This window comes from Cucumis melo, chromosome 8 (genome assembly GCF_025177605.1).
Source record: "Cucumis melo cultivar AY chromosome 8, USDA_Cmelo_AY_1.0, whole genome shotgun sequence".
In the NCBI taxonomy this organism is placed as follows: domain Eukaryota; kingdom Viridiplantae; phylum Streptophyta; class Magnoliopsida; order Cucurbitales; family Cucurbitaceae; genus Cucumis; species Cucumis melo.
Genome location: NC_066864.1, coordinates 5,616,701 through 5,636,155, shown reverse-complemented (window position 1 = coordinate 5,636,155; position 19,455 = coordinate 5,616,701). Strand labels below are relative to the sequence as shown.

At 33.7% G+C, this 19,455-nt stretch overlaps 2 protein-coding genes and 2 long non-coding RNA genes across 4 annotated transcripts; 3 read left to right on the top strand and 1 right to left on the bottom strand.

Annotated features, from left to right (window-relative positions):
• Positions 1-1,538: 1,538 nt before the first annotated feature.
• On the top strand, positions 1,539-5,672 carry LOC103485054 (uncharacterized). Its single transcript, XM_008442500.3, has 8 exons — positions 1,539-2,056; positions 2,248-2,343; positions 2,562-2,672; positions 2,801-3,110; positions 3,457-3,547; positions 3,904-4,246; positions 4,528-4,676; positions 4,909-5,672. The coding sequence occupies exons 1-8, from the start codon at positions 1,787-1,789 to the stop codon at positions 5,417-5,419; spliced, it is 1,881 nt and encodes a 626-aa protein (XP_008440722.2). The 5' UTR covers positions 1,539-1,786; the 3' UTR covers positions 5,420-5,672.
• Positions 5,673-6,012: 340 nt separating this feature from the next.
• Positions 6,013-15,034, top strand: LOC103485053 (uncharacterized). Its single transcript, XR_001761984.2, has 4 exons — positions 6,013-6,477; positions 7,241-7,735; positions 8,026-8,128; positions 14,743-15,034. It is a non-coding gene; the product is annotated as an uncharacterized LOC103485053 (long non-coding RNA).
• LOC103485052 (zinc-finger homeodomain protein 2) lies at positions 9,570-10,759 on the bottom strand. The gene has a single exon (XM_008442494.3). The coding sequence runs from the start codon at positions 10,757-10,759 to the stop codon at positions 9,749-9,751; it is 1,011 nt and encodes a 336-aa protein (XP_008440716.1). The 3' UTR covers positions 9,570-9,748.
• Positions 11,992-14,678, top strand: LOC127150614 (uncharacterized). Its single transcript, XR_007823149.1, has 2 exons — positions 11,992-12,327; positions 12,508-14,678. It is a non-coding gene; the product is annotated as an uncharacterized LOC127150614 (long non-coding RNA).
• Positions 15,035-19,455: the final 4,421 nt, after the last annotated feature.

Genomic DNA, 19,455 nt, shown 5'->3' with positions numbered 1-19,455 from the left:
TTTGAAGCATAGCTGGCTTTTGATAATTATTGGAAATAAATTACCTTTTTCATCATTTAGTGCCAATATCATTTCTGGGACATCTCTTTCCTTTTTTTCTTTAATTATTATTTAGTTTAACATGAAAAGGAAGATTCAAAACATCTGCATGTCAATTCAATTCTTACTCAGTTACCGTTTATAAAGAAAGAGATCGAAGCATAGCTGGCTTTTGATATGTACGAAATTATTGTAACATTTTACATTTTTTCGTCTTTTTAATGTCAAGATCATTTCTGGAACATCTATTTACTATCCTTTTTAATTATTGTTTTGTTTAACATGAAAAAGAATATTAAAAAACTCTACATGTCAAACGAATTGTCATGCAATGTTACCATTTGCGTTGTCTCAGCTTAAATATTTGACCAATGAAAATGGATTAAGTTGAAATATCTTAATTAGACTAAACACTTTCTAGTCGATAATTTCAATAGATTAAAAATAAAATAAAAATTATTCGTTTCAACTATATGTAGTGTGAGAAATCAATTTTTTAACTTGGAAGGGTAACAAAACTACTATTTGGTTAAATTATGCTTATTTTGGTAAAAGTTAAATATTCTATTACATGAATTGAACATTTTTTAATTAAAAGTTTAATATCTCTTTTTCTAAAGAGGCAGAAAAATTTAAACCTAATTCTTAAAATATTTAATATTTTTTAAAATTCATCGATTTTATTAAATACAAACAAAATTTATGATTCATTATCATAAACTTAACCGATTTATTAATTTATTATTTTTTAAAAAATACACGATATGAAAAGAAATAATTAGGCTAGAAATATTTGAAAGTATATTTTTAAATATAATAAAATAAATTAAAATATTTACGATATATAACAAAATTTTGAAGGATAAAGTTAACCATTTTTTAAATATTGCATGTTTGTCTTTCCATCTTTCTTCTTTTACTCGTGATTTCTTTCATCTTATTTCTTTTGCTATTTCTTCCATTTTTTTTGGTGCGATTTTTTTTCTATCATTTTTTTCTTTTTGTCATTTTTTTGTTGCGATTTATTTCCATTTTCTTTTTTCTTGATCTTTTCCTCCTATTTCTCTTTTTTTCGTCTTTCTTCTTTTTCTTTTTTTCAGGTCGTTTAAATTTGGGTAATCAAACTTAAACAATTGTATACAAAATAACAAAATCTAAAAAATTAATATAAAAAATCTTGAAAAATCATGGAGTAGCCAAATGTAAGCTATAAAAAAAAGTAAATGATCGTGTAAATAAAGAATAAATTATGGTTTAGAGAAATCTAAACGATAATTAAACTTAACAAAATGATAGAATTGAAAAAATAAATTGTGGTCACATGTAAGCGATCGTAAATATATTATGCGCCTTTGACAGGACATTTTTTTGTATTTTACGTGATACATTTTTAAGTTTTTCCTATTTTCGCCATTGTTATAAGTCAGCGACTTTGTTATGTTTTTTAAAATGCCCCTTAATAAAACTCATTATTAGGGATAAAACTGTTATTTTATTGAAGTTCCACGCATCCTTCAAAACTCATTTTGGGCCTTCTTTTTTGTGGCCCTTTCTCTCTTAAACCCTATGATTTTACAACTGCAGGAACACGGAGGTTTATACATCGGCACCAGACATAGAAACCTTCCGATTTCCATGTTCTTGCTTGATCAAGAAGACTTCTCTACTCTTATCCCGCCATTGGAGCGGTTTCATTATCAGTAGTTTATGTAGCTCAAATTTTCAGAGCTTCTAATTTCCTCAAGTTATGGCTGTTTCTAGATTATCCGCCTGCGTGGCTATGGCTGCGGCTGCTGCGTCCTTGCCCACGATCGCCAACCACGCCTATGCCGACTCTCCATTTCGTTTTTCACCTTTCTCTTCTTCTCAAGCTTCTCAGGAGGATAAGTCTTCTGATGATAAATCAGACGCTAAACCCACTGTTGAGGAGCCGAGTAAGTCTGGATTTGATGCTGAAGCATTGGAAAGAGGTGCTAAAGCTCTCCGAGAAATCAATAGTTCTCCCAATGCTAAACAGGTGTTGTTTCTTTTTTTGTTTAATAGTTTATTTCATGTTCTGGTTGCTTTTTTGGGAGAGTAATTGAAGAACGGAATGGGCAACTGAGGTGATGGTTTTGTTGTTCTGAACGGGAGTGTTGAATGTAATTTTGTTTTCCTCTGTTGAATGATTCAAGTTCATTGCTTTTAACTATGTTCTTTCTGGGTTAGGTTTTTGAGCTGATGAAAAAGCAGGAACAAGCGCGTCTTGCTGAATTGGCCGCTGAAAAGGCCCATTACGAAGTCATTCAATCTCAAGCTGATATAGTAGGTTTTTATCTATGTTGTTACCACGTAATGTTTCTAGAATTTTTTTAGCCTTTCATCTTGGCACAAGGAAGTGTGGGTTGCTCTTTTGATTTGATTTTCCAGTCTCTAAACCTATTATGGTTTACTAATAATAAGCTACTTGAACTAGTAATCCCCTGGTGTCTATATATATATATTCATGTATGGGACTTATTTCTAGTTGTCATTCTTCGCAGGAGAGACAACGGAAATTGGCTGAAGAACAAAGAAATCTTATCCAACAACAAGCACAGGCAAAGGCACAGATGCTGCGCTATGAAGATGAGCTGGCCAGAAAGAGAATGCAGGTGGCTTGGTTATAATTTGTTCTCCAGATTAAGGATGCGTTGAAAAATGCATGCTGGTTAATAATGAAAGAGTTTGGTTATGCATGTTGCATTTTCCTTTCTTATTGATATCTTATTATTCTTTGCAGACTGATCACGAAGCACAAAGGCGGCATAATGTTGAGTTAGTTGGAATGCAAGAACAATCATCGTTAAGGAAAGAACAAGCAAGACAAGTAACGGAGGAGCAGATACAGGCACAACAACGCCAGACTGAGAAAGAGAAAGCTGAAATTGAGCGGGAAACTATAAGAGTGAAGGCTATGGCAGAAGCTGAGGGTCGTGCACATGAAGCAAAGTTGACTGAAGACCATAACCGTAGAATGCTGATGGAACGAATTAGTGGCGAGAAAGAAAAATGGCTTGCTGCAATTAACACGACATTTAGTCATATTGAAGGTAGGATTTGTTTTAATCGAGAAGCATGTGATGTGTTCATGTCATTGTACTGGAGTGCTGGTTTCATTATGCTGATTAGGCTACTGTGTCCTAATTTAGAAGATGTGAGAGGCTCCATTTGTTAGGGTTCTGAATGTTTATTTCCCATTTCTACATTCTAGATAGTTAGGATTATCTTCCATGTTTCCGAATATCTCAAAGTTTTTGTATTTGAACATCAAGGAACTTTGGGAGGCACAGTAGCAACTAGCAAGTAATTGATTAGCGTCCATTCCCTGCATTAGTTTGGTCTCATATTTGGCTGTGGTTGACACACAAGATATTTACTTCTGATTTAATTGTACAGGGGGTGTAAGGATTTTACTGACTGATCGCAGTAAGTTGGTTTTGGCTGTTGGTGGAGCTACTGCATTAGCTGCGGGAGTTTACACTACCAGGTGATAGTTTCATGAAGTCGTTAAATTTTTTATATAAGACATGAACCTATTACACGTTAGACCTTGCAGTTAGGTAAATCTAAGAATACTTGCTTTAATTTAATCTTTAGTTTCTTCACCTTGAAAAACCTTCACCTAGTATTGATCTGCTAATGACTTGACAAAGTTTCTTCATCCCTTCATTCACTAAAGGAAGGTGTGAAAGTGAAAAAAGTCAGCGTGGTCCTGCAAGATAGGAACCATTTGCGCATCTATCACCATCCACTTACAAATCAGTGATTTTTAGTCTTTAGTTCTCAATTTTAAGCTTAAGCTGCTACCTAATCATTCTCCCTTTTTCCCACCTGATTTTTCAGGGAAGGTGCCCGAGTTATCTGGGGTTATGTTAATAGGTTATTGGGACAGCCGTCACTCATTAGAGAATCCTCTGTTGCAAGATTTCCAGGTTCCAAGATAATACCCTGGGTAAAGAACAAAGCTGTTGCATTTTCGACAGGAGCTGGGGATGCAGGCCTTGCTGAAAATAAAAATAATCTTGGGAATGTTGTCCTCCACCCTTCACTTAAAAGGAGAATCGAACAACTTGCTAGAGCTACTGCAAACACCAAAGCTCATGAGGCACCCTTCCGTAATATGCTATTTTATGGACCTCCTGGTACCGGTAAAACCATGGTTGCAAAAGAGATAGCTCGAAAATCAGTAAGATGTTATCCATTGTCTTATTTCCTTTTTTGTAGGCAATTTATTTCTTTCATGTTCTGTGAAAGGATACTTTGAATAGTTTTGTTGACTTCTTAACGATTACTGTCTGGATAGAAAGTATCTAAATATGTTTCTCCTAGATAGTTTTTAAGTCATCATATGATATCATTCAGCACAGCAGCTTTAGTTCAAACACTCTTCCCGCCATGAAATGATAGGAAGTAGTTGGTTCCGGATTACTATCATATTGGTCTCTCTGATTCCTTTTGTTTCCACAGGGTTTGGATTATGCCATGATGACAGGAGGAGATGTTGCACCTTTGGGCCCACAAGCTGTGACAAAAATACACCAAATATTTGACTGGGCTAAAAATTCAAGGAAAGGCTTACTGCTTTTCATCGACGAGGCAGATGCATTTCTCTGCGAGTAAGTCGTCCCCCATCTCTACCCACACTGCCATAACAAATAGGAAAAACCAGCATTTAAAAGTTACTCTAATCCTATTATTCAGTTGAGCTCTTCTTTTGAGGTCTTACCAAATTCTCTTAACCTAGGATTAGCACGAAAGTAGTACAGTATTTAGGTGAAATGTCAGGGTATGCCTTTCATGGCGTATTAATAAACGAATCATCTTCAAGTGACCATTTTACTAATGCAGGCGAAATAGTACACGGATGAGTGAAGCTCAGAGAAGTGCTCTAAACGCATTGCTGTTCCGAACTGGTGATCAGTCAAGAGACATAGTTCTTGTACTTGCAACAAACAGACCAGGTGATCTCGACAGTGCCGTGACCGACCGAATGGATGAAGTAATCGAGTTCCCACTTCCTGGTGAGGAAGAACGCTTCAAACTGCTAAAGCTTTATCTAAATAAGTACCTAAGCAATCAAAACGAGGCCACATCCAAGCATGTGTTCTCATTGAAGAAAAGCCCCCAACAAATAATCATAAGAGACATAACTGATGACGTGCTCCAAGAAGCAGCTCGAAAAACCGAAGGATTCTCCGGTCGTGAGATAGCAAAGCTCATGGCCAGCGTCCAGGCAGCCGTTTATGGCCGGCCAGACTGTGTTTTGGACTCCACATTGTTAAAAGAAATTGTTGATTATAAGGTAACTGAGCATCACCAAAGATTAAAGCTAGCTGCTGAAGGTGGTCACCCAGCTTAGACGAGGAATTTGTTTACTGCAACTTCTCTTTCATGGAAGATGGAGTTTTGTTTATTGAAACTTTCACCCTATTTGTAAACCCATTATTTTCTCTGCATACAAACCTTAGAAATATTCATTCACTATACACTTTGTTTATGGGTTAAAAACACTAACTTGGGAATTTGGCCCAATGGGCTTCCGGCCCAAGGCCTATTGAAGTTAGATTCGTTTTATAATTGTTTTTCGACAATAAAGATCCTCAATTTATCCATTGAATTTGAATCATCGAAGCTACCAAATAAATAGCATCATCGACTCTTATTTACCATCACTTTCAGCTTTTCACCATCTCTTTTCAACCCAAACATTTAACACGAATTTAATTACAACCTTCTTTCACCTCGCATATGGAACAAAATGATATTTTTATCCAAACTACTGAACAAGGATAATAATATTTTACGTAATGTCGGAACAAATTGTCGACGGTACGCCGTTTCGATGACTTGACGGTTACAACTAAAATCAACGGCGGAGCCAATTCACCTTTTAACTTCTTAGATAAGTTTTGGGTAATGGACCGCCGTTGCTATCGTGTAGTAACCAGCTGTGGCGGTGGAGGGGTGGAAGCTTGATGACGTGTGCTGCGACACGTGTCAACCACTTGGTCCAGTCCCCGCCTTCCGTGGTTTCAAATATTTGCCACGTTGTTTCCTCTCAGTTTGAAACTGCCTTTCACTTTCTATTTTCTCTCTCTCTCTCTCTCGAACGGAAAATGCAAACGCCGAAACGCGGATGACGGGATATTGTTTATGCTTTAAAATTCTACGTCTTTCCAAAATCCCGCTTTTACTTCGTGAGATTTTTTCTACTAGCAATGCAAGCTACGATTATGCGCACCGTCCTCATGAGCGGCCGGTGGCGAAACGGCGAGAGAAACCTGTCGCTGTTGCAGACGTTAGACGAACAGGAAAATGGCCGACTCGGAAACATGCAGACGACGGCCATGCACGATGGATCTCAGAGAGAAACGTGAGAATTTTTCTCTAATCAAGCTCCTTGCGAAGTTCTTCGAGGTATTTCTTCATCTATTCTCAGGAATTTCCTTCGCTAGTTTCTGTATAAAGGTAACCGCATTATGATTCTTGTATAGATCGGAAGTTTTTTTTGTGTACTTTATAGTGCTTGAATTCTCGAGCCTTTTTTGGCTTCGAAAGGAAAAAGGCGCTCGTCGATTTGTGCATGTGGCTCAAAGAAGATCGTTATTAATTAATGCAATGCGTTTTAGCGCGAAACCATAGCTGATGTGTGGAAGTCACTTGTATTGTTCAAGGCTTCGATCCATGCATATTAGGAACTATTTTATTTCATTTCACCGCACAAAATAGGCAGCGTCACTGGCTAATTACGAAGTGATATTATATAATTTATGGATTGATGAATTAAATGTAGTTGGAAATTAATAATGATCTTTTGGGGATAATTAGGGTTTAAGATATCAAAATTGGGAGGGGAGGGGGGGTTCTTGATTTGGGCATTATTCACTTTATCACTCCCATATTGTTCTTGTTTACGTTTCTTCGAAGTTATATAGAGAAAGATTAGAAAGCGGTTATTACTTCCTTCATCAATAAAATTTTTAGATTAGTTGTGGAAGTAATTATTAACGATATGATTGATTTTTGCCGCGGAAAATGTCTATAACTATTACAAGAAAATGGAGATTATTTCTTTTAGTTAGAGTAGATTTTTTTAATAACTTTAATTGTTGATTTTGTGCTGCCCGTTGGGGATATTTATCTTTTTACTTTTGTCGCTTTCGGATGGATTCGAAAGCAGATTAGAGGGGGCGCGTTAAACGGTATGGTGGATAAAGCTGAAATTTCTGTCACCGCGTCTAGAAAAAGGTTGAATCGCTGCCGCAGCCGCAGTTCGGTGTTAACTTCTTTCGAAAAGACATTAAAATTCAAAGAAGTATACCCTCAAAGAGGTCAGAATGACTTCTAATAAAGCTGAAGATGCATTATGGTTGCCTGTCAGAATGTGCTGCCGCATGGTAAAGTTGAAGCATCTTTCTCTCTTTGTTTTTTTTTTTGAAGCCAAACCCCAAACTTCTCGAACTCTCCCAAGCTTGTTTTCATGCTTATCATGCTGATAATAGTATTGAAAAAGAACCATCCCCGCCAAAAAAAAGAAAAAAAGCATTCAAGTGGCTTGTGATCTAGATTATGAGCGGGAGTTTGAATTGGAAATAGATTGGGAGAGACGCTGTGGAGACCGTGGGTTTATGGTGATTTTCAGGTTTTAGATGTATGCGCTGACTTCATGTTTCAAGTAAGCTTTCTTTCCCATTATTATTTGTACATGTTTAGTCTGAAACATTAAATTTGATTAAATGAATAAGTCTGAGATCAAGGGAAACGAGCTATGCAACAGCTATTACCCAGTTGAAAATTTCCACATCTTTCACTTTGATCGGGAAGATCAACGATTTAAATAGAGTGAAAAAACATTAGTGAGGATTTAGAAGTTTAAGTTATGTAATGTTGGTTATTTTGGGATTGCAAAACTCTTCTTTGTCCCCATTAATATAGCATGGAGAACATTTCTCTTTGTTTCTGCAGCGAGTACTAAAATGAGAGAAACGCCATGAGTGGAGGACATTCAAAAGCTATTCGTTTCAAGATCGTGATCTTAGAGTAAAATTCATTGATGTAATTAGAAAAGGTAATTAATTCTTCATTTTAATTCCCGATGAATTTGTTATCTGATTGATTTTTTTATATATGCTATTATAATCATTATTTATTATTATTTTTTTCCGAGTTCAACCATATATGATATATGTGTTGGGCGTTGGGGGTTTTTAACATCTTGGTCAAGAACATATTCCTCTGGGTTGGATTATCACTGTTCTTAATATCAAATAATTAATACTATTCGTTTGAATGATACTTTACGTAAAAGACACTGGTTTCAGAACATTCCCAGTATAAGACATGTGAGGGAACTGTAGCCTTTTATTGCATGGAACATTAAGGATTGAAGAACATATCTTTTTCCACAATTTTCCACCAAAATATATTCTTGTATTCAGAACTGGACAAAAATTTAAGAGCTTCTTTCTTATCAATGTTAACTGTCTACGCTCCTACTTTGCCTGCCTGTCTGGGCTCACCTACTAACTAAAGCCAGAAATTTCACACATGACCCCTTCTCTCTCACGGACAGAGCCAAGTTACCATACAGATAATTCAATTCCCAAAGCTCCATAGTCAAGTTGCTATGAAATGTATTTCTACGATGCTGAAGTTTTAGACGTGGTGTTGGTATTTTGCGTACCTAATCCACAATGATATTGGCCATGGAGTGTAAGCTTTTGTTACTATCGATTTTAACTAAAAAAATTTGAATGTCCTGGAAAAAAGTTGACATTCGTGTAATTTTTGTTGATGAGTTGCAGAAATTTTGAGTGTAATTTGATTGATAGGGTTGTAAATTGTTGAAGTTACCAAATGTAGGTTTGTTTTCTATACAGCTCAACTATAGTGAACTTCAATTCTCCCACCCACATATTATTATGAAGAGAAAACTATAAATTAACAAATTTTGTAGCTTCAAAGGAATAAATTTGAAGTCCTGGAAAACCAAATTTATAGATTAAACATATTTGATTTCTGAAATTTCATTATACGAATCCATAATTTAAAGCCCAGACGTACCTCCCACCTAAATTACTGAAAATTTAAATTATAACTCCAGTGTTGAAATGTCATATTCGTCCTTTTTTTCCAGTTTCCGTAGGCAATTGTCAGATAAAATTTGAAATTATGTGAGACTACATTTTACATGGTAATTTATATGAATTAGAGACTTTGTTAGTGCTTCTTGAATTGTAGGTTCTAGAGGGTTTTTCACTTCTCACATTCTTACAGTGTGAAGCAAAAGATAACTTCTTCAATCTAAGCATTCAAGCCACATAAAAAAGAATTGTACGGTAGAATTGTAATATTGAGATAGCCGTGCATCCAACAATTTCTACCCCACTAAGTTCTCCAGTAACAGTTTACTTGGCTTTGATTTGGGGAGGGGAGTCAAACTTACTTCAAGGTTGCTTTTCATCGTTGTATTAATGCTTAAATCATTCAGGTTAGAAGTGGAAGTAACATGACAAATTGGTATGGGAGATATATTGATTCAAGAACCGAATATTACCTCTCTCAGTCTTCCAATGCCTAATTAGGACTTTACTCTAATTACTGGGTAAAATCTATGTTCTTAGAACTTAGTCAATCATGGATACATATATTATTAACGAAATGGGTTTGAAGTAAAACTTGTACATTCTTACATTTGTTTCTTCTTCATGCCTTGTTTGTTGTTGTGCATCCAAACCTTGAAAACTTGTCTCCTTACCCCCACCTCAGCGCAAAACTGCTGCACTTCCAGTTCATCATGTTTCTGAATTTTCCACCCCAATTTTTCAGCAAATTCTTCCATCTTGTCCTTCTGTCCTTGCGTGAACTTTGTCCTAAATCGTTTCTTTATTAGTTGTGTCTGCTGACCGAACAGGTCCCGGGCTCCATTATTAGAGGGGTGATACATGTTCAGATCCTCACTCGAAGACTCATCGGGAGCTCCATTGCTTCCTCCAAATGCCATCATCATTGAAGAAATTGGAACCGCTGGTAATTGATGGTGACGGGACACTGGAACAACTGGTGTTCTATCAGTGCGATGGCCATTGTTTCTGATGGAGTTGGAGACGAAGAAACCAGTGGGTAAAGCTTGCTGCAAGGGTGGATCATCTTTCATTTCTTTCCGGTGAAAGTTCCGATGGCATTCACAAGCTGCACATTTCATGGCCTCAGTCGTTCCATCTTCTCCATTTGGCATGAACTCGCCGCAGCCATCAAGAACATGGCCACCAGTACTTGCTGCGTGGTTCTTCAAACATTCTCGGTATCGGATTACCGATGAACGAATAGTGTTGTCTGTTGCCCCTGCAAATGATGGCGTTCTTGAGATCAATCTGCTGCTGGTGCTAGCAATTGCCAGCGGAGTCGGAGTAGCAGCAGATGACGGAGAGGCAGGAATGGACGACTGGATTGGAGGATCTGGGGTTGCTTCAGGATGGTCTCTTGTGTGTTGTTTGTGTATATGATGGAGAGTCGATTTCTGATGAGTAGAGAAGTGAAGTTGGGGTACTGTGTGATCTCTTCTTCTATCAGCAGCTGTGAGAAATGGGTGATCCAAATTAGGCAGTTTGATTAAAGATTCCCTATTTGACGATGGATTATTATAGCACAAAGGTGAATTAGGAGTTCCTATTTCCTCATCTTCACTTCTCGTCTCCATTATATCTGATCTCCCCCAAAAGGTAATCGATCTTAGCTGTATTACTTTTCTGTTTACCAATAACTAAAACTTCACCACATCATTATCTTCGACGTTCATTTGGATCTTCCTTAAATTAACAAACCTAACCTCTCTTTTGATCATGATCTTAATTAGCTAGTAGTAGAATAGCTAATTAAACTCCCAGATTCGTTTGGTAATTCGTGGTGTTTTCTTCCGTCCTCCATCACTCCCCAAAGTGCTACAAACTGTTGGGAAACAGGAAATAAATGGATTAATGGGGACGGAAAGACAAAAGAAGATAAATTTTCAACATCTATGACACCATAAATCTTTGAAATTCAAATAGAGAGAGAAGGGGAGAAAGAGATAGATGGGAGAGGGACCCTACCAGCTTCTGCAATCAAAATCTTACCTTGATTAATTTTGGGGACTGAAAAATGAAGAAATATGCAGTAAGAGATATAGCCAGCAGCAGCAGGAAAAGTAGCAAATAGGGTAAAGAAAGAGGGTTTTATGAGAAAGATGGAAAGAAAGAAAAAAAAGGGTTTGTTGTGTTTCCTAACACCCACCCAAAACCCAAAGATCGGAAGGCGCAGGTGTGAATTTTGGAGAATAAAAGTGATGGCTTATTAGTCCAGTAGAACAACAACCGACAAGGTCATGTTAGTCATCTCCCACAGCCTGCAGCTTTGGTCCTGTTTCTAATAATTGCCTTTCTGGGTACTTTCTGAAAACCCTAAACCACTCCCCTAATAAATGTTGTTCAAATATGCAAGACAGCAAGAAAGTGAAAACGATTAGAGACAAAAAACCAACTTAACTTGGTTTTTTGAGTCTACACATACACACACACACTCTCAACTTGGCTTCCAGATCTCCCTCCACTTGATCTTTCAAATCTCTCCCTAACAATCAAAATACCTTTAAATTAAAGGATTAGCCAAAAACAAAAAAGAAAACAAGAATAACCCAGAGGCAGAGAAAGAGAGAGAAAGAGTTTTTTTTAAGAGGTTAAAGTGAAGGGATGGATGGCCCACATATGTCTGAATCGTCAGATTCTCTCTCTTTCTACATCAAGGCTGGCTGTTGCTGTGGCTGTGGCTGTCTTTATGTTTCTGCAACTCCACTCATCCCCTTAAACAGAAGACTTTGCTACGTCTCCACTCTTTACCATTTATATCAGACCCTAACTTTTGGGTCATTTGGTGGATAGCTAACACTGCACGCCAATTTGTACAACACACATACACCTTACCATTACACACACTGTGGGTTTTGACCCTTTTTTTCTCTCTCTCTCTCTCTTCATTATAGTAGCTTTATTTGGTCCACCCCACTTTCTCTCTATGCCTAAATCCTAGGCCTATCTTCTTTATTTTTACTCTTTACCTGTTTACCATTACTTCTCTGAATTTGACCATTTCTTAACGTTTTCAATCTCACTGATTACTTTGTACTATAACTACTAAAACTTTGCTTTTTTTTTTTTTTTTTTCTGTTCTAGCGTCAACTCTAAAACAGTTTGTTGTGCTCCGCCTTTCTTGGGAAATTTTTCAAAGTAACTGGTAAGTAACGAGAGTGAATGGAGTCTATTGGGTTGGGTACATTGTTTCTTTTTTTTTTTTTTTAAAGAAAAAGGGAAAAAAACAGTTTCTTATTTGGTCGAATAGCTTATTCAAGAATATGTTTTCATGGTTTAGAAATATGTTGGTTTAATGACCGTATATCATTATTACTGTTTGCAGGTCTGTGTCTTACATATCAAGTAAGACTTTTCTATATTATTCTGATAAATCCAATTCAACCCAAGAAAATAACAAGATAATTATTTTATAGCAACTATGTAGACTTCTATCCGTTGGATCTTAGTTTCAAATTAGAAAGAAGAGTTTCTTTCCAAATTCAATTTCTTAATAGGCAGCATAGGTAGCATCCCTATAAAATATATAGTTCTAGGATGTTCGAGTTTTGTGTGTGTAATTTTTTCTTTTTGGAAAATTTGAGCTACAAATATTTGTGGTCTTTTAACATAGTTGTATGTCATAGATCCTCGATTTGGTTCTAGCTGTATTGAAATAGTTTTAGCTTTTATGCTTCGATTTTGTTAAATTAAACTGAAATTAAATTTTTATCCAACTTGAATAAACATGAAACTCAGTGATTTATGATGTTCCCATTCTTTTTTATGTGGGATTGGCGTATTTCTTCTATTTCTGCATAGAAAAATCATTCCGAGAATTTTTTCTTTTTTTTTAACTTGGAGTTTTTAATGAAAGAAACTTAGAAATATGAGTGTTTACCATATCATTTTTACAAAATTTTAGATTTTATTTGATATGTCACTAATAGGTACTTATAGAGTCTTATCTTCACTGAAATGTTGCTATTTTCTATTAGTTTGAAAATGACCCCTGATCTTTTGCTTTAACCAAGTGTAGTATTTGCTTTATTTACTATACTCCATGCTCAGATTTGTAGTTTTTGGTATGGATAGTTCATTGTTTAGCTTGGTACATATTTCTTACCCTATTATTATGTTTAATTTGGTTGAAAATTGAATTTTTTTTATTACTTGAATTGGGTTCAATTTTTTCCCTTGTGCGCCGGTGGTCCTTTAATTTAGTTTTGATTATATATTCAACTGTGAATTCCGTTGAATTAATTTTTTTAAAAAAAAAAAAAAAAAAAAACCAATGCCATTAAATAAGTTTAAATTGATTCAATGTATTGAAAGAAAAGTGGATCACTTCTTTCTATTATTTAGTTTATTTTGGTGTGAGAGCTAGATATTTCTAATTAATAAATTGATGTAAAATTATATTTGTGGGGAAAAAAAGGTTTGTAGATAGAATATGATTCTCTAATGAATTCCTTTAATAAACCAATTTATTGTTGAGTTATCAAACATTATATGATTGAGTTTGGTCAGATAAACAGTGTCGGCTTTAAGATTAGAGATAATATAATCTCTGGTGGTCTCTCTTTTTGTTTGTTAATATTTCCCAATTAGGTTTTCAAGTAGGTCATAAACTATTGAATTGTGAAATATTCCTAGAAATATATATTAGTTGGTGCAAAATAGTTGGTCTAGAAAAATTAAAATTTAGATACATGCTGATTGGTTGGTTTATTACTATTTATTACCATTCGCTGGTTTGGATTTTATTAACATTAAATTATGTTAAATCATTATAGTAGTGGATATATATACATAGATAGATATGTATGTATGTATGTACGTTCGAGTAGCTTTGTTAAATTAAATTTAACCAAGTTTGAGTTTTTAAAAAAGAACTCGCTGAATGTAATTGTGTCTGTAAGAAGTAAATCTGTCCAATCCATATTCAGTTAAATGTAAATGTTGATGGGTGTTCTGTTAACCCTATCAGGATTAAATTATTTGTCACCGACCAATTTCTTAACTACTAAGGTTAGCAGTTAGTCGTAATTAAATGGTATAAATATGGTGTTTGTGATTAATTAATGTCCTTTTACCCCTTTTTGTTCTGTTTTTTCTTTTGAGCAGAAAGTTATTTATCGTCCTTTTAAAGTGGTTTGTTATAAAAAGAATCATCCTTGTTATCGTCAAAACTCAAAGTTTCTAACGAGTTGTTGTTTGTTAATTACTACTAAGTTATGTTACCATATTCTTGGTTTTTATCTTTAGGTAGTACATTTAATATTTCTCTTTCTTTGTTTAAAAGTTAAGTCTGGGTATCCCTTCTATTATTTGTTTTATTTTAAATTTAAAACATTACCTTCCAAGTAATTATATATATAGAAATATGTAAGTATGAGTTTTCCTTTTCTTTTGAGTACAACAAATGTAGTCACTCCTAACTTCTAATGAGGAAATTCATATCAATTACTTTTTTGGAGTTCTATATATTTTTTCTGCATTCTCTTGTTTCTTATATATTCGTGTGTGTATGTTCCATCTATGAACTCTCATTTTTATCTCCATATGATTTATGTTTTAGCAAACAATTGAGTGTGAAAGTAGAAGAGAGAACTAACCTACAAGCTCAACGGTTTACACAACGGAAATTTCCACGTCAGTTGATTAGGTGTCATGTTGGCAATTGGCATAGGTAAAAACTGTTGGTTTTCTTCTTCCTTTTAGTTTAAATAATTTTTGGGTAGGTAGGTTGATTTTTCATTATTGTGTTTGACCATTATGGTGGCTTAATGTCGGGGGAGTTTTCTTCTTTCAATGTTGTAACTTTGACAAAATCGGACTTCCAGAACATACAGCTACTTCCAAAATATATCTCACATGATTAGACTAACGAAAGAGATATTTTAACAGAACGCTTCTTGTTTCATATTTTTCGGATCTAGAGCAATACGTGTCTCGTCAATATGTAAATTGAATCACCTATGGTACAAACTTGTTGAAAAAAATATATAAATTATCATAAAATCATCTTTTAGAGAAATTGGAAGAACAATGTCACACACAGAAGCCCCATTCCTAATCTATATGTAGTTAGAGTGAAAGTCCCATCATGCACTCCTGACATTTAGAGAAACCAATTCAGTTGAAGGGTGTGATAAGCTTTTCGTCTATGCCCTCAAGAACATTCATTCACGGTTTAGAGTATTACACAACAACAATAATAAGTGTAAAATAGCGTTTTCATTCTTAAGATTTGAACCTAAATTTTTCTTGATTGTTTAGTTCTAGAAGATTACATTATATTTTTAATCTTGTGTATCAGTTCTTATGTGGTGCACATTTTCGTTTGAAACGTTTAGAAATCTGTGGATTAGGTAATGGTTTAATTCGAAATTTTACATAAAAGTGCGGCATTCTGGCATTGTTTTTCAAAATTTAGGTTCATTTTTTTGTAATTTTTTTTGCCATGATATGCATATTTATAAGATTAAAAGTTAAAGGTGCTATTTCGTAATTAATTGGTTTGTTCTTTTAAAAAAACAAAGCCTATGAATACCTAATTCCACCTTCAAATTCCAAAATTTGATATTTAAAATTGAAAAAAAAAAACTTAAAAACTTGTTTTTGGTTAAGAGTTGAACCACTTACTTAAGAAATATGCTAACAAAATTGTCAAAAAGTTAAACTAAACTGTTACAAAAGGGCATATGTTAGATGTTAAAAACCCATAATTGATTCAAATCTGTCTGTTGTCGTAATCAATTATAGAGATGTGGGAAGTTGAAACTTAAGAGTTTTGTGGGTGATAAATAATAGTGTTAGTATTAATCAAATAATGAAAAGAAGGAGCACACACCTACTACCCCCCAACATACACACATCCATCGCCCCATACTTTATTTTAAAAGTTGAATTAACTATGAGTTGATGTCTTCTTTTTCCACTGCCTCTCTGATGCCTTTTGATTCAATTCACTTAATCTTCTCGGCTTTGGCTTTGGCTTTATGTTTTGGTATATAACCAATGTTTGTTATGTTCACCTAATTTTGTAGGTTTCAATTTTTGGTCGGTTTTCTTGTATTTTTAAGTGTTACTAATCGAATCTTTGTGTACAACATTGAAACATATGACAACCGTAAAATGTTTCTCTTTTGTGTTTACTATTTCAAAAATTATGAGTCGAATCATTGTTCGTTTTGTATTTTTTATTTTTAAGAAAATAGTGTATGTGTATGTATATAAGTTAATGATATTTTATTTGGGAAAACAAAGTTGGTTTTCTTTATCTATATTAAAAGGATTAAGCTTTTAGCCTCTAAAAATAACTACCATGTTAATTGCCAAAATCTTTTAAAAATATGTTTTTGCAAGTTGAAGTTATGAAGTGAGCTTGCTTATCTAAAAATTATTGGCTTTGTTGGCCTTGTGTGTATAAGGGTATATTGACTCCAACTAGTTTGTGGAAACCCATCCCTCATGTTATACATTAAATTTTATGAATCATAGAACCCTATAATTATATTCACCTTCTTAGCCAACCCAATATTCAAATGCTTTGACCAATTACTCAAGTATTTTTATAATTATAATAGGCTGCCTCCTACAATTAAATATAAACTAAGGTGGTATTCATCACTCTTATTTTCTCTTTCATTGAATATCATTTTGACTATTCTATAATTTAACATAGTCATTCCAAACATTTGATTTGCGAATTTAGACATCGCAAGTGTGGGCCAGATTAGTCCATCTACAAGTGAGTTGTGAAGATTGTGAAACGTTTAATTGTTTGTAATGTTAGAATGGTAAAAAAGTGGGCGCAGTCAAATTTGATGAAACGGCGGCAGTAGGCTGCGTTTTTGTCCTATGCACAAAACTTAAATATTATATTTTTCTATTGTGCTTAGATATAAGTCAAAAGCAAAAAAAAAAACACCGAAACAAAGAGTGGCCAATAAGTGATCATAAAACCACTTTCTTAATTCTTAATTCTTAATTCCTAATCTAATCATATATTTTTAATTTCTCTTTTCATACTTCAAAATATTTTATGTTATCCATAAGTAACACGCGTCCCATTGAACAATTCCCAATAAAAACAAAACAAAACAAAATATTCAACTGATTACGTGGCAAATTCCCACTCCATTTCCCAACACCACTTCACATCATCTACCCATCCAATCTATTCTAACAATCCCCATCCCCTTCGTTTATTTCAAAATCAAAGTTTTATTATACACCTCTTTATGCATATTGTCATATTGCAGAAAAAAGGTTTAATGTTTCTTCAATCAAATTGTTGTTTTTGCTACATAGTAAATCCACGCCAAGATTGAATAAGATAAGTAGAAGATGTTTGGGGTAAGGGAATAGGGAGTTATTGTAAAGATCACTAAGGAGTTGGTAAGATATTTTTTTATTAACAAGATCTTGGACAAAACAATAAGTAGAGTTCATAATTTTTTTTTCTTTGGTCAAACACATTTTTATAGTCTAGGTTATATCTAATTATTGTTATTTGAAAAAGAGTTTAATTGTTATTATTCCTTTTTATTATTGTTTGTTATTGATTATTTTAAAAATTGAGTGAGAATAGAAAAGGGAAAGAATGAGAGAAAAGGAAGTGGAGGACAGATAATAGGGCCCAATCGGTACGGTCTTTTGATGGGCTTTTGGTTCAAAAATTGAGACAACTAAATCAAATCTACAATTCCATTATTGGGCTCCTCCTACCGGACGGATGGACCATCCCATCACTATCTCAATCATTCTACACCCATTTATCAAATAACTTTAAAATTCAAATGACTTGATTTCACGTTACACCAATCCTAAATTAAAAAATATTCAGTACGAAAAACAAAAAAAAAAAAAAAAAGCTAAGAATCCATAGTTAGAAGTAGAGAATTATTGAAAGGATATATGAAATAGGAAGTTTAAATTTATACTATGCTCTATTTCCTAAGTCGAGGTACTTTTAAAACTCATGCTGTATCTCCAATTTTCATAATTACCTAAAATTGCAAAAACAAGCTTGACTTAATAGTATTGACACGATTTTCGTCTCTAGAGGTTAGAGATTCCGTCACCCCTTAGTTGTTAAAAAAATGATAACTTAATAGTATTGTTAGTGTTTGGACGAATTTTTAATTTAAATTTATTTTTTAAAAATAAATTAAAGGTCAATGGGATAAAAATATTGGGAAATACAAATATGCCGACAAAAATTATAACTATATTTATTAACGAAGATTAAATTGTAAATTCAGACTAAAAATCAATGATATTTCTATCGATTAAACTATTCACTTTAAAGAGTACCTAATAGGACCCTCAATTTGTTAAATTCAAATAAGAATTTCAATTCTCAATTTTATATTTAATATATTATTTTGGTATTCAAACGTAAACTTTTAATTTATATCTAATAAATTGAAGAACTAGGAAAAAAATACTTAGTAAATGTAACAACCAATTAACTTGGAAGTTAATAATTTATTAAATAAAAAAATCCAAAGTTTACAAATTCGTTTGGAGATCAACTACGCAGTGATCAATACTTAAAAGTGACGAATCGAATGCCTTATTAAAACATTTTTAAAAAAAATTAAAAAGAAAAACTATTTGATGATAATTAATTGTTCAAAGTTGGGAAACTATACTAATTTTGAAATTATTATATTCTGTCGTTAGGCCAAGAAATACAGTGAAAGCATAGTTGAAATGATGATTGGGATGAAAAATGGAAAAGGAATTTGTTATATGTATGAAGACAGTGGAACCTCCACAAACACTAACCTCTTTAGTCAACCAACCAATCCAAACCTCTCGAATCTGAATCTTTCGTCATCTTTGTCGTCTTGTGAAATTTATTTTCAAATATATAACTAAAATATTTATAAATATAATTAAATTCTACTTATAGTGATGATAGTTGTCTATCCTCGATAACCAGTAATACTCCTATTTTTCATATTTAATTTAACACACATTGTCATTTCAATTTTAATTTGAGTGCATATATCGATCTCATACACAATTCTGAAAAATGTCATATTTAGGTGTATACTTATGTGAATATAAATTTTAAACAATTTAAGAAAAAAACACGATGAAATTGAACATATACATTAACATAGAAACTCTTTTAAAACATATCAATTAACTAAATCTATAGAAGTAACCACTAGTAAAGCAAAATTAGTATTGCACCTATAATATCGAGCATCCATTAATTAAAAAACAGTAAGGTACGTTAAACATTGACAAAATCAAGTATAATTAATTTTGG